Consider the following 14,677-nt stretch of genomic DNA (forward strand, 5'->3'; position numbering starts at 1 on the left):
CCGTGTAGGGGGGTGTTGGCTCCCGTGTAGGGGGGTGTTGGCTCCCGTGTGGGGGGTGTTGACTGCTGTGTGGGGGGGTGTAGACTCCCAGGTGGGTGGTGTTGACTCCTGTCTGGGTGGTGGTGGCTCCCGTGTGGGTGGTGTTGACTGCTGTGGGGGGGGGGGGTAGACTCCCAGGTGGGCGTTTTTGACTCCCGTGTGGGTGGTGGTGGCTCCCATGTGGGTGGTGGTGGCTTCCGTGTGGGTGGTGTTAACTGCTGTGTGCAGTGAGTATATGGAGTTGGCTGTGGGTCGAAGGTGAAAGGCATATGGTGTCGGGCAGGTGCGTCAGTTCTGCATTTTCATGGGGCTGTCCTCATGGTAGGTGGGCCCGTGCCCTGGGGAGTGACGGGAGGCTGTGACGAGGGCAGTGGAGTAGAGGAGGGTGGGCTTGCGTGTTGGTCTTGATTGGGGAGCGGGGTGGCCCTGAAGGACCCCTGTGCATGTAGCCCTGGTCGAGGTGCCAATGGGGACCCAAGGCCTTGCACTGCAGGAAGCAGACACGGACGACCACCAAGGGACGCTGGGTTTTGAAGAGTTCTGTGCCTTCTACAAGATGATGTCCACCCGCCGGGACCTCTACCTGCTCATGCTGACCTACAGCAACCACAAGGACCACCTGGATGCCGCCGGCCTGCAGCGTTTCCTGCAGGTGGAGCAGAAGGTGCGCTGCCCGGGCAGGTGTTGGGGGGCCAGCCATCAGGCCTCGCCTTCTGTTCTGAGCTTTGAGCTTCACAGTCGGGGGACAGTGGTGACGGGGGAGCTGCCTGAGGCTATCCCAGGCCATCCCTGGGCTACCTGGGCTCATGCCTCTGCTCTGAGATGGAGAGATTAGGGTGGGGCAGGTCACAGCCTGGCATTTGAGAGCCCCCCAAGTTGGCTTTAGTTTTGATACTACAGGGTGCACCCTATGGGGCAGTCAAGCAGGTAGGGAAGGTTTGTGGTTTCTCCTCCAGGGGCCTCTGAATGGCTTGGTCCTGACTGTGGACACCCTGTGCCTCCCACAGCTTGACCACACCTCCTGCCTTGGTGTTGAGCATGTTGTGAACTAGCGTTCTGTGGCCCAGCCTTTCAGATCTGCCCCTGTGTTCCAGCCACATGGGTCTGGCTGACTCGCTCCCCTGGGGTGCCAGGCCCGCCACAATGTCCACTCACGTTTGTCCAGCAGATACTCAGATGCCTCGTGGAGTCCAGAGGGGCATGTTCACCCCTTTATCTAGACCCCAAGAAGTCCTGGCCATCCTTAGAGACCAATGCAAAGGCCACGTGCTCCCTGGACGCTGCCCCACTGACCGGGGACCTCATGTCCAGAGGTTCAGGGCTCTGGCCATCTTGTACCAGGCCTAGGCAGAGACTGGGTACCGCATGCCCTGGTGGCAGGAGTTGCAGGTCCAGCCAGGCAGTGGAGGGGAAGGCCAGAGCCCCAGTGGGGACAGGGCTCCGTGGGAGGGGCTCAGACTCTGTGTGGCCACCCTCCGGCCTTGTAGGAGTGCAGGTGAGGACCCTGGACCCTCCTCAGGGAGGACAGCAGGGACAGGGCAAGCCTCAGGGGACCAAGATGGCTCGGCTTGGGGGTGCTGCTCAGGGACCTCCACTCTACTGGCCACCTGTGCTGCATCAGCCTCTCAGTGATGGTCTGAGGGGGAGGATGGGAATTGCAGGAGGAACCTTGGGAATCCCAGGTAGGGTCTGGGTGGGTTTTACCCAGGATCTCCCAGCAGTACCCCACCCCTGAGCTTACCACAAACCCAGAGCTGGCCTTTGGGGCTGCCCCTGGGCCTGAGCTCCCGGGATGCCCCCACCTGGCCGGCGCAGCTTGCCAGGCTCCATCCCGTGGCAGCTGCTTCTCCAATCCTGCAGGCACAATGCCTGGGAGGCATGGCCCAGGCTGGGGAGGCTAGCATCAGCTGGGTGGACCCCACTGTCTCAGATGCCCTGTGCCCTGGCCACCGGGGTGGCACCGGCTTGTGTCTGTGGGTGACCTGGCTGCAGACAGTAGGTCCTTTGTCCCAGTAAAGGCAGAGGTGGGAACGGGGCCTGGATGGGGGATTGGCAGGCAGAAGTGACCCTTCCTTCCCTGACCTTTGCCCCAAGCCTTCTGGAACCCTCCCTGCAATCAGGAGCCAGAGTCCTCCAGCCGGCTACTGGTGCCCTTTCCTGGCCTCCTGGTTGCTGGGCCTCCCCAGGGTCCCACAGCTGGCTCTGGGATCCCCCACCTGTTACCTCACCATGTTCCCAGGGAACTCGGAGAAGCCCCGTCGGTGGGCTGGGTAGCTCCTGGCCCAGCTGCACCATAGCGCCCTGGAGATTCCTCAGCCTGCGATGCCTGGGGCGGCCTGGGCTGGACTGTGGTGTTCAGATCTCTTGGGAGGGTTTGTGTGTGGGGACTTGGGCAGACAGTGGGAGGGGCTGCATAAGGGAGCTGCCTGTGTCTGCCTGGCTCTGCCAAGGGGGCATGAAGATTCTCGCTCTCCTGTGCCCACCCATACATGGCCTCTGCTCCACGCCAGGCCCACTCTGGGCCACAGCTCTTGCACTGGTTGAGGGTGGCCCAGCTGATGAGGTCAGAGGCCCCTCCTGTGCTGTCAGAGTTCACAGTCAGAGTAAGTCATCCAAAAGCCACGTGATCCGTGGTAGTCCCAAGTCAGGTGACACTGGGGCTGGCTGGCCAGTGGCCCTGGGCACCATGGTCATCCCTGGTGTAATCAGAGACAGGCAGGGGACGGTGGTGATGGGGGAGCTGCCTGAGGCTATCCCAGGCCATGGATGGGCTACCTGGGCTCATGCCCCTGCTCTGGCCTAGATGACGGGGGTGACCCTCGAGAGCTGCCAGGACATCATCGAGCAGTTTGAGCCATGCCCAGAAAACAAGAGTAAGGGGCTGCTGGGCATTGATGGTGAGTGGGGCGCTGCCCTCAGCCCAGCTGTCCTGGGATGCTGAAGGGGCAACGAGGGCCCAGCCTGTGGGCCGGGACAGGTGCTCTGTGTTCTGTGTGGCATGGGGGCAGGGGGTCATGAGATGAGGCTGGTGGTGGGCTGACATGGCCCCTATGCCACGCCATCCTGCAGGCTTCACCAACTACACGAGGAGCCCTGCTGGTGACATCTTCAATCCTGACCACCACCACGTGCACCAGGACATGACGCAGCCACTGAGCCACTATTTCATCACCTCGTCCCACAACACCTACCTCGTGGGTGACCAGCTCATGTCCCAGTCGCGGGTGGACATGTACGCCTGGGTCCTGCAGGCTGGCTGCCGCTGCGTGGAGGGTAAGCCCTGGACCTCAGGCAGCGGCCATGGGCTGGCATCTGCTGTGGGAGATGGGCTGCCCTGAGGAGCCCCCTAGGGGCATCTCTGGGCAGAGGCTGGGAGGGCCTCTTCTGTGTCCCTCACTGAGCAATGGGACAGGCCCTCTTTGGGTCAAAGCTCAGCCTGCCTGGGCTGACCAAGGTCTGCCTGCCTACAGTGGACTGCTGGGATGGGCCCGATGGGGAGCCCATTGTGCACCATGGCTACACTCTGACCTCCAAGATCCTCTTCAAAGATGTCATCGAAACCATCAACAAATACGCCTTCATCAAGAATGAGTGAGTGGCTGGGCCTGGGCGGCTGGCCCCAGAGGTGGGCAGCGTAGGGTCTCCAGGCTCTAGCTTTTCCTGCCACACCCACATGTCCTTTCTTTGGGAGCAGTGACTGTGGTGACCAGGGGGCTGGTTTCATTCTGGCATCTCTGGTTGAGGAGAGAGGGCAGGGAGAGATTGTGGCTGCAGGTCTAGGCAGGGGCCTCGCAGGAGCAGCTCGTCTACACGCCTGGTGGCACCTCCCAGTGTCAGTGCCCACAGTAGCCGTGGCTCCCACACTCATCACCCCTGAGAAGCCACTCTATGTCCAGACTCAAATTGCTGTCACTCAGCTGTGGCTGTAGACACTGTTGAAAAAAATCCAATTTCTGGAATTGGAAGACCGCCTCCCCATGTGGTTTGAGTTACCTTCGAATCTTGGCTATGCGAGGCTCGCAGGTGGGGAAGGAGCTAATTGCATGAAGGAAGAGAGGAGAAGCAAGATTGATTTAGGAGACAGAAATAGATGGGCCTCCCCTGGAAGAGCTGGCCCTTGCTTTCACTGTCTCAAGCCGGCCCCATCCCTGGGACTGTAGGTGGGGAGGGCATTACAGGGCACAGGGGTGGGGATGGGGGGAGGAGGGATGAGCTGGGAGGAGCCAGGGGCCTGCTGGGATCTCAGGACAGGGTTGCACCTGTGACCAGTGTAATTTGTGCAGGCACAATGTTTTCCTGTAGGCCCTGGGCTTCAGGCCTCAGTTTCTTGCCTGAGAAGTGGGGAGATGAGCCCCTGCACCCCGGTGCCCTGCCTGCCTGCTCCACATCACAGGACTTGCTCATCTCTTGCCCTGGTTAACCTCTTGTTCTGGGTCACTTACATTTTCTAAAATAATCATGGCTGCCTTTTGGTAAAAATCCAAGTAAAATGTATACATGGTTGAAAATGAAGCTGAAAAGCTTCCAATTAAAAGTCCCTGCTACACTCCCCATTCTGCACTGTGCAGGTAATAACCATGTTCCACCAGATGGTGTGTGCCAGGCTTATGTCTCCTTCTTTATGGGACCAATGTCAGGACCCCAGGGCCATTCAGAGGACAGTGTCCCCAGTATCTAGGTCAAAGGGATTCTATTTCCCAGCCTATCTATTGCTTCACACTGTACCTTGGTTTTCTCCACATCATTTTAAAACCATGACTTTTTCAAACGTTCCTTTTATTTTCCTGGAGTTTCTAGTTGCCTTTGTTTTTTTCCTTATTGGGGAAAGAAACTCATGCTGTCTTTACCAGTCCCTAAGATTCTTCCAGCTCCTTTCCCACCCACTCAGTTGCTTTTCAAAGCTGTTGATGGGTGGGCCACCTCCCAGAGCTGCTGGTAGTCCCAGCTATCCTGGGTTCCTGGTGAAGACACCTCCTCATTCAATGGTTGGGGTGGGCCCTTGCAGAGGTGGGGCCTACCCATTCTCTGAGGCCCTGGCCTCATCCTGCTCCTTCTGCTTTGGGGCCACAGGTACCCAGTGATCCTGTCCATCGAGAACCACTGCAGTGTCATCCAGCAGAAGAAAATGGCCCAGTATCTGACTGACATCCTTGGGGACAAGCTGGACCTGTCATCAGTGAGCAGTGAGGATGCCACCATGCTCCCCTCTCCACAGATGCTCAAGGGCAAGATCCTCGTGAAGGTGAGTGAGCCCCTGCCCTCCTGGGACAAGCTCACATAGAGTCTTGGGCCTGGGGCAGTGCCCTGCTCCAGACAGGCAGGGGCATCATGCCATCTGTGGGCAGATCTGGGGGGCTGAGGGCTGGCCACCCTCCTGACCTGGCTCCATCTCCCCATGGTGGTCACTCTGGCTCAGGACCTCCTCATGCACATCCAGGCCTTTCCCTCCACACTGCTGCAGCCACAAGGAACTGGCCAGTCTGGCCCCTGCCCCATGGCTGAGATTCCAAAACTGAGCTTGGGAAAAGGCCCCTCTCCTTGGTCGGCGGCTCTTTGTGGGTGCCAGGTACTGGCTTCCCAGCCTTTTGTCCAGGGCCCCTCCCATCGTGCACCTCCTCCCTCAGGGGAAGAAGCTCCCAGCCAACATCAGTGAGGATGCGGAGGAAGGCGAGGTGTCTGATGAGGACAGCGCTGATGAGATTGACGATGACTGCAAGCTCCTCAATGGGGATGTGAGTCGGGCTGGGGGTGTGGGGGTGGGTGGAGCCTGCAGTTAGTTCTCAAGAACAGCTGTCCGTCCTTGCTACTGGGGCGAATTAGAAAGGGAGGTGTCCCGGACAGAGGGACATTGGGACAGAAGTGCACAGTGGCCCAGAGCCTGGGGGGGTCCTCCCTGCCCACCCACCCCTCTGCATGAGAGCTGCAGGCCTGCCTGTTCCGTTTCAGCTCCCACATTTGAGCTGACTCTTGGGGTGCCATCTACTCCCTCTGCCCTGTCCTCTTGGCCCCTCAGTAAGTGGGGGCAGCACTGGGGGCTGTGTCCCACGCCAGACTCCACCCCATTCCCATGGGTACCTGGCCCACCCAGGCCCTGGCACCGGATTTCCCAGCTTCCTACCCTTTTTCCCACCAAGTCTGGCCGGACGCTGAGTGGCTGGTAGTCCTGGCCGGACGCTGAGTGGCTGGTAGTCCTGCCCAGCCACCCCCGTGGCCAGTGCTGGCCTCATCTCCAAGCAGTGCCATCTCTAAGGTCAACTCTGATGTGGGGTTCCCACCAGCAGCACCTCCACAAAGTGCTGTCACCGTGTCCCCACCAGGGCCCGGGCAGGGGGCTGCGGAGTCAGGAGCCCCTGACTGTGAGGTGCTGGGCTCGGGGGCACCGATTTCCTCTCCTCTGGACACTGCTCTGGGGCTGCCGCTGCGAGGCAGTGAAGGCCGTTGCCCCCAGAGGGGCCACGCATGGGAAGATGATTGTGTGGCGTGCTCCTGGTCACGCGGCCAACCATTTTAGAAAGTCCTGAGGCAGCAGCACTCTTCCTGCCTGGGATGTGCAGCGCACGCCTCTGTGTGGCCTGTGTGATGGCAAAGCCAGCTCCACGGTGCTCCTGGCTCTGTGCCCACTCCAACCTGGCACCAGGGGCAGATGACACCCAAGGCCCGGGCCCTGCCCTCAAGGATTCCAAGTTCATCAGGGGCACCCGAGGGGCTGCACTGGCAGGGAAGGGCATCCAGCCCAGCTCAGAGGCCACCCTGAAGTTTGCCCCTGGCCCTGCCATCTTCTGAGGCACATGGCGGCCAGTGGTGGGACTCCAGACCCTGTGCTGCCTGCTGGCGCACTGACCTCTCAGGCCACAGGGTCACACACACATTCTGCTGAGGGCAGCCTTGTGCTGCTGGAGGAGTCAGCTGGGCCTGGGTTCCTGTCCTGCCTGTGGCTGCCTGCAGGCCCCGAAGTGACTCACGCCTTCCGTGAGCCTGGGGTGGGCAGAGTGCAGGTTGTCACTGCCACTGCTCACAGGGCTGGGGACAGATGCCAACAGGCCGGCCTCTGGCTCCTGCAGGCATCCACCAATAGAAAGCGTGTAGAAAACATTGCTAAGAGGAAACTGGATTCCCTCATCAAGGAGTCGAAGATTCGGGACTGTGAGGACCCCAACGATTTCTCCGTCTCCACACTGTCCCCATCTGGAAAGCTTGGATGCAAGGTAGAGGCCAAAAAGGTGACACCCCTGATGCCGACAGGTCTCCCTTACAGCCAGCCTGTGGGCCAGCCAGGGTCCCCGAACATATGGGTCTGTGCGCATACACCTCCAGGTATGCACTCACACCTGTGCACACACAAATCTGCACATAAGCACACCTCTGTACACACCTCTGCACATACACCTGCATGATCCACACCCACCTACCAGCAGGGTCTCAAAACCCAGTCAGTCGTGGGAGCTGCCCAGCTGTGGGGAATTGACGGCCTTCCCTGCCCAGCCCGCCACACCCGCCTGGAGCTGCCTGTGGCCATGTGGGCAAGCTTCCACATGGAGCAAATGGCCCTCGGGGGCTGTCACAGCAGTCACAGTGGAGTGTGTGTGGGGTGAGGTGACAGGCAGGGTGGGCCGGGTCCTGTGGTCACAGAGCCTCCTTGCAGACCTCAAAGGAGCCAGGAGCTGTGGCTGGCAGATTCTACAGTCCTGCTGTGGGTGGGACCGAGTGGGGAGCGTGGGTGGGCCCTACAGACCCTCCGCAGGTGACAGTGCTGGTGGGCGCCTGTGCTGGGGACAGTCTCCTGGTGCCTGGAGAGCCCTGCCGTGCCCTGTGGCACTGGCTCGTTCTGTCCTGTCCCTGCAGGGACCTTGCTGTTTTCCTAACCCTTGGAGAGGGTGGGAAGGTGACTTCTCCCTGGCCAAGTGGGGGTGCTGTGTCCCCTTCCAGGATCAGTATTTTTGGACTCAGGTGTTTGTGTTACCGCCCACGGGCCTCGGAGCACTCGGCACAGCTGACACCGCAGGAGAGCTCGAGGAACATGCCCTGTGCAGGTGGCTCTTGCCGGGCCCGAGCTGACAGGCGTTCCTTTATTTTTATCCCAAGGTGTCTAGGTGGGGGAGAGTGGCCATCTGTGGCTCTTCTGGGCAGCCAGCTGGGCCTATGCAAAACCTGGAGATGCGTCTGCAGGTCCAGGAGAGTGGTCCCCTGCAGACCTCACGTCTGAGCTGCTGCTGGGGGTTCTGTGCTCAGGGAAGGCTTCCTGCAGGAGGAGGAGGGGCTCAGGCACAGCCACGAAGGTTGCGGGAGGAGCGGGAATCCCGCTCTGATGAGAGACACTCCCTGCTCGGTGTGGACACACACCCCAGAAAGGTCCCAGAGCCTTTGGCACAGGAGGGGGTGGAGCTGGTCCCAAGGCCAGGCCGGGATGCGTTCAGCCCTGGAGCTCACTGGGGGCGTGGCCCAGCTAAAGGGGGTGTCTGTGCATTGGGGGTTGTGGGAATGGCAAATCCCACGGAGGGACACCTGTTCCTCTCTGTCCCCCTGGGCCGGCCAGTGTCCCCTCTGCCCATGAACCGTGAGGACGTGAGGGTTCTACTCATGCATCCCTGAGGCCCGGGGGCAGGAATGGGTATCTTGGGGAGAGAAGCTGGATGGGTAAGGAGGGCACCCACCCCCAGACAGCTGGGCACAACCCAGTGAGTGCTTGTACTGCCAACAGCCTCGCCCGGCAGGGGCCCTTCCCTGAGCACTCCCTTGGGGCCCAGCACCCAGCCTCCTCGACAGAGGCAGGGCTGGGGTCGGCTGAGACCCTCCACCACCATCCAGGCCCCCTCGCCTCCTGGGCCTTCCGCTGCCCACAGCCCCTTGGAGCATGGTCGGGTCTTGCTATCTCCTCTGGGAGTCCCAGGGGTGACAGCGGGTCTGGCCATGCAGTACGGGCTGTGTCTGGCCGTCCGTCTCCTGGGTCTGTGCGTGCCTCTCCTTGGTCATGCCTGGATTTACAGTCACTCATGGTTCTGGGTCACTGCGGCCTTTTGGGGATGTTTAAGGAGCTGTGAAGTGTGGTGGTCCCGACTGGCTCCAGGCGCACTGTGAATCCGGCTCCTGGCACCTCTCCCGGCAGCTGTGGTGTCAATAAATTAAGAGGAAACCGGGGCTGGCTTTTCTGGAGGTGGAGAGAGACGAGCATGTCTGAGAGCCATGTGGACCTGGACAACCCGGAAGCCTCCTGCTGGGTGCACGCGGGGCCTCGGGCTCCGGCCAGTGCAGCCTAGTGACGGGAGAGCCCCGCGGCCACTCTGGGCTGTGGGAAGGGCCGTCTGATCCCATCCTCGCTCCCTGTGAGGGTGAAGGAGGGGCAGGGCACACCTCCGGGCCATGGTACCAGAGCACAGGGAGGCTGGTGGGAGCTCCCCGGCCGTGTCAACAGGACTGAGAGGCCCGCCTGGCATGGGGCCTGCGGATGCAATGTGTCCTGATTTCCGATGCGTCTGGTGAGGGAGTGTCCACACAGGTCCAGGCTGGTGAGAGCGGGGAGCAGTAGGAGCAGTTTGCTGCAGCGTGGCTGAGCGCCGAGTCTGTGGTCGTGAGAGCTGCAGTGGCCTCTTTGCAGCAGTGTGGGAGTATCCGTGGGTGTAGGAGGGCGTGTGTGCAGGGGCGTGTTGTGGGTGTTGCAGGGGTGTGTCCAGAGGGGTGGGCGTCGACAGGGGCATGGCCACAGGTGGGTGCTGTGTCCGCTTCCGGCGGAAGTTCCTCTCTAACAGGGACCCCTGCTGCAAGCCACGGCTTTGCTGTGTTTCAAAGAAAGCAGCCCCCGCCCTTGGTGGGGGACAGGATGTGTATGGGAGCCCCTCCTGAGCACAGACGGGCCGTGTTTTGGGGTGTCTGTGGAAGGGGCTGCCGGGGTCACGGGGCAGCACAGGCTCTGCTGGTTCCATTGGGAATGAGCTTTGGGATGAATGAGCCGTTTGCGATGTGGCCCGAGGTTCAGCGGGGGGCAAGTAAGGGAGCCCCGGATGTGCCTGCTGCTTATACAGCGGTAGGAAGGCTCACCGTGGCTTCCTGGGGTTTCCTGGTTCACGGCCCGCCTCAGGGAGCGCCCACCTGGAGCTGTTTGTCTGATTACGCGGTACCTGCGTGTTACGGGAACAGGTCAGGGCGGCAGGGCCACGGAACGCTCGTAAAAGGGTTACGCAAGCAGGCCTGGCCGAGGAATATTCCAGACACACAAATACAGTATTATGTAGTCACCACTGGTGGTGAAAAAAGATTCAGAACTTAATGAGTTTAAAATAACACAGGAGAGACGCTGAGGCAGGTGTGAGCAGATGTTTCCACCGGGGCCTGCCTTCCAGGCTGCTGCTCCTCAGCAGCTGGCTCTGCCCCAGGGCAGACTGGGAACGGTGGCCATGGGGCTCCCCAACCTGTCCCCGCCCTGCTCTCTCCTCCCCTGTCTGCCTTACTTCAGACCTGGCTCAAGCCTACCTCTTCCAGGAAGGCCTTCTGTGGCCACCAGGGAGCTTCCCGGCCTCCCTGCCTGGTTCAAGGCTGGGCTCACCTTGTCCCTGTCTCTCCCTTGGACTCAGAGCAAGGCTGAAGAGGACGTGGAGTCTGGGGAGGATGCCGGGGCCAGCAGACGCAATGGCCGCCTTGTCGTGGGAAGCTTCTCCAGGCGCAAGGTCCGGCGCAGCTCCCAGGCCAGGGTCCCCGTCTGGGCCCAGTGTTCTCCCTGCTCCCAGTGCCCCAGTGGGCCCTGCCCCAGCCCCCAGGGTTCCCAGCCTGGCTTGCAGGATCCCTTCTGAGTCAGGCTGAGCTATCGGCTGCAAGTGCCAGGGACTGGGCCAGGAGCCTGGGCTCGAAGCTGGTGGGAGCAGGTGCCTCGCTGGCTCACATCCCTTCTCTGGCCCATGCTGGCCCTTGTCCCAAGCTCAGGTGCCCTGTGGCTGCCCTGGGTGTCTGCCAGAGCCCAGATCGAGAGGGCACCGAGGCGGCTTTGGCAGGCCCAGCCAGGTGGGATGGACATGGGAGGCTGCGTGGGCCACTGGGGACCCTGGAGGACAGGCCCTCCCCAACCCCCAGCTTCACCAAGGCCTGACCTGGGCCAGGTGCCCTACAGCTCATGCCTCTGCCCCCTGCACAGAAGAAGGGCAGCAAGCTGAAGAAGGCGGCCAGCATGGAGGAGGGAGATGAGGGCCAGGACTCCCCGGGAGGTCAGAGCCGAGGGTAGGTGCCCTGCCCCATGGGGAGGCCCTGTACACTCCTGGGAGCCTGGCCCAGCCAGCCCCTTCTCTGCGGTGACCCCACCAGGGCCAACCCTGAGCCAGGCATGACCCACCCCCTCCTTGGCCCCTGGAAGCAGTGGGAAGTGGTGGGGAGTGTGGTATGCAGGGCAGGCTGGTGGCTGCGAGCAGTGGGGGCAGGGGTGGCCGAGCAGGTGGCTGGAGGGCCCAGGTCCCCACAGGTCTGGATGCTGCTGGGCTGTCGGCCCTTGGTCCTCACCTCCTCCTATGAGGCCCCCAGCCTCATGCCCTCCCCAGGGGGCATGAAATGCCTGCCATGAAGTGACTCCCCACTTCCCGTCCAGTCAGGCTGAATTCAAGGCCCAGGCCCCTGTGTCTGAGGCTTCCCTCAGCACTGTCTGGGGTCCCTTTGGGATCTCAAACCTACAAGCCCAGAAGGAGCTTCCACCCCTCCCCAACCCTGGGCTCCCCCGTGCTGCCCACTCCCTCCTATTGCCATCTCCCCTCACTTCCATCCCCCAACGGTTCCTCTGTGCCCCTCGCCTGGTACAGCCCCCTCCTGTCCAGTCCCGTCCCACGTGCCAGCCGGGCTCTGCCCTCAGCACACATCTGATCCACACGCGCTGCTGCCACCTGGGTGACACGGAGGCCCCCTTGGACCCCGGCCTCCTCTCCACAGAGTGATTCTAGTCCAGACCCAGGCCCTGACCCCAGCTCTCCCCTGCTCAGAACCTTCCAGAAGCCCCCACACCTGCCGCGCTGGGCAGACCACATCATCCTCCACTGCACACAGTGGCTGGGGCCTCTGCCTCTGCTGGTAGCTCCGAGCCAGCCCACATTCTGCCTGGCACTCGGGTTTCCGCAGCCTGCAGCCCAGTCTGGGGTCTGTCTCTCAGGGTTCAGGGCCCACTGCGTGAATTAATGAACCTGCCTGAGTCCTGGAGCCCATCTCACGGAGCTGGGTGCCAGGCTGGCCCTGGATGGGAGGGGTTCTGACACCCTGTACCTGCCACAGGACAACCCGGCAGAAGAAGACCATGAAGCTGTCCCGGGCCCTCTCTGACCTGGTGAAGTATACCAAGTCCGTGGGCGCCCACGACATAGAGACGGAGGGTGAGTGGCTCAGGGGCCTGGGCACGGGCGGAGGCCTCCCTGTCCCCAATCCCTGCTATGCTGCTGGGCGCTGGGTGAGGTCGAGGACTCGCAGTCTGACGACCGGTCACCGGTGCCACAGCGGTGTCCAGCTGGCAGGTGTCGTCCTTCAGCGAGACCAAGGCCCACCAGATTCTGCAGCAGAAGCCGGCGCAGTACCTGCGCTTCAACCAGCACCAGCTCTCCCGCATCTACCCCTCCTCCTACCGCGTGGACTCCAGCAACTACAACCCGCAACCCTTCTGGAATGCCGGCTGCCAGATGGGTGGGTGCGGGCGAGGCGCACTAGCTGTGGTGGGGAGGCCTCGGCTCAGATGATCCCTGGAGCCCAAGGGGTGAGCAGGGGACCTGCTGGGGCCTTGGTTCTGTCCGAGCTCTCTTGCCCTTGGAGCCTCCACACCTCCGCGGCATGCTGCCGACACCAGGCTGCCACTGACACCAGGCTAGCACTGGGGCAGGGTCCTTCAGGCCTCAGGGGGATGTGGGAGCGATGATGCAGGCCTGTCCACATACTCCCAGGGTCACCTGCCTGTGAGGCTGGCTGCGCCAGCTCCAGAAGCATTCCTCCAGGATGTGCTGGCCTCAGTCCTGCACAGGTGCGAGCCTCAGCGTCCCATTCATATTGGTGAAGGAGCAGCAGACAGCAGATCCACGGCAGCTGTGCAGGGGAGGCCAGCGTGTGGTGGCAGGTGGGTGCGGGACACACCTGGAAGGTCGGGTGCTGACCAGGGCAGCCTTGTGTCCCCCTCACAGTTGCCCTGAACTACCAGTCAGAGGGGCGGATGCTGCAGCTGAACCGAGCCAAGTTCAGCGCCAACGGTGGCTGCGGCTACGTACTCAAGCCCGAGTGCATGTGCCAGGGTGAGGCGCTCGGATGCTCAGGGCTCGGATGGGCCTCCTGGGTGTCCCCAGAACGGAGATTGGAGCCCCACGGGCTAGCAAGGGGGTGGGGTCGGCTTTGGCAGAGTCCCCTGGAGGGTCAGGTTGGGATGAAGCTCCCAGGATGCTGGGGAGGTGGGTGGGGAAACCCTCCTTGTTAGGGTTGCAAAGAAGGGCCCAGCTCTGCCAGGAATCCGGGGATGGAGAATTGGGGAGCCTGGGCCCCATGTGAGATTCATGGCAGGATTTGTCTGAGAGGAGCCCAGTGCCAGCGACCCAGCCCCCTGTGCCTGGCCCCGCTGTGGGTCTCAGGACCTGGGTCTGGGCTGGGTGTTGGAGGGAACCTCCTCCCAGCTCTCAGACACCTCTGTTTTGTCTGCTGTGGATGACTTCCAGCTTGGTCCCCCTGTGGCCCTGGCAGGAGTATCACCATGGGAGTGGGCAGGACAGGGGCCGGGCAAGTGGACCTTCTGCTGGACCTGGCTACTCCTGCTGTGGACCGGCCACTTCCACTCTGCCCTTGGCTTGCCCTCCTCGGAGTTCTCAGCCTGAGCGGGCCCCAGGGCACTGTCACCAGAGACCCCACCCCTCAAACCCCCAGGAACCCAGACCCAACCCCAGAAGCTGTGTGACCTCCTCGGCTCAGCTGTGGGAGGCATGGGCTCTGTCCCATGTGCTGCGGTGGCCACAAAGGTGATCCATACTGGGCCAGGCGCACCTGCCCCCCCGAGGTGCCCCCCTAGACCGCTGCCTCCCTCCCTCCACCTGGCACTGGCTCCAGTCTCCTATGTGGGGGCCGGGGAGGGGCAGCCGTGCCCCAGCGAGTAGGGGGCTTGCTGAGGGCTGGGCCACTGACCACCTGCCCGGCAACCCCCTAGGCGTGTTCAACCCCAACTCGGAGGACCCCCTGCCCGGGCAGCTCAAGAAGCAGCTGGTGCTCCGGATCATCAGTGGCCAGCAGCTCCCCAAGCCACGCGACTCCATGCTGGGGGACCGCGGGGAGGTGGGGGCCAGCCCTGCACAGTGGGTGGGGTGGGAGTGGGGGGCGGGCCGGGCATCGTGATGGGCCCCAAAGCTAGCCCCACTCCTGTGTCCCAGATCATCGACCCCTTTGTGGAAGTGGAGATCATCGGGCTCCCTGTGGACTGCAGCAGGGAGCAGACCCGCGTGGTGGACGACAATGGTGAGGCTCGGCCGTGGCTCTGTCTTGCTGGTGATGGAAGTCTGAGGGGGAGGGTTGGGGCTACCTGGTGTGCCCGGGTGCTCTGCCCAGGCCTCCCTCGGTGACAGTCCTGGATGCCGCTCCCCTCTAGGTGGGCAGTCCCGGAAGCAGCACCGGGAGCGGCATTGGGAGTAGTGCTGGGCTGGGGCTCCAGGCCGGAGTGGTG

At 62.3% G+C, this 14,677-nt stretch overlaps 1 protein-coding gene across 6 annotated transcripts in view; it reads left to right on the forward strand.

Annotated features, from left to right (window-relative positions):
- Positions 1 to 14,677, forward strand: part of PLCH2 (phospholipase C eta 2) — a 75,357-nt gene that overhangs the window by 54,021 nt on the left and 6,659 nt on the right. For 5 of the 6 annotated variants that reach the window (XM_030942729.1, XM_030942728.1, XM_030942731.1 and 2 more), the window contains exons 6-19: positions 533 to 703; positions 2,843 to 2,936; positions 3,109 to 3,312; positions 3,510 to 3,630; positions 5,110 to 5,281; positions 5,664 to 5,771; positions 7,101 to 7,244; positions 10,605 to 10,697; positions 11,159 to 11,241; positions 12,274 to 12,371; positions 12,493 to 12,675; positions 13,164 to 13,271; positions 14,168 to 14,292; positions 14,388 to 14,472. In XM_030942729.1, coding sequence (XP_030798589.1) covers positions 533 to 703; positions 2,843 to 2,936; positions 3,109 to 3,312; positions 3,510 to 3,630; positions 5,110 to 5,281; positions 5,664 to 5,771; positions 7,101 to 7,244; positions 10,605 to 10,697; positions 11,159 to 11,241; positions 12,274 to 12,371; positions 12,493 to 12,675; positions 13,164 to 13,271; positions 14,168 to 14,292; positions 14,388 to 14,472 — 1,789 coding nt within the window. Of the gene's footprint in view, positions 1 to 488; positions 704 to 2,842; positions 2,937 to 3,108; positions 3,313 to 3,509; positions 3,631 to 5,109; positions 5,282 to 5,663; positions 5,772 to 7,100; positions 7,245 to 10,604; positions 10,698 to 11,158; positions 11,242 to 12,273; positions 12,372 to 12,492; positions 12,676 to 13,163; positions 13,272 to 14,167; positions 14,293 to 14,387; positions 14,473 to 14,677 lie in introns of all 6 variants that reach the window. The other variant, XM_030942733.1, reaches the window with a different exon arrangement.

The sequence above is a fragment of the Rhinopithecus roxellana genome, chromosome 12, assembly GCF_007565055.1.
Source record: "Rhinopithecus roxellana isolate Shanxi Qingling chromosome 12, ASM756505v1, whole genome shotgun sequence".
Lineage (NCBI taxonomy): Eukaryota > Metazoa > Chordata > Mammalia > Primates > Cercopithecidae > Rhinopithecus > Rhinopithecus roxellana.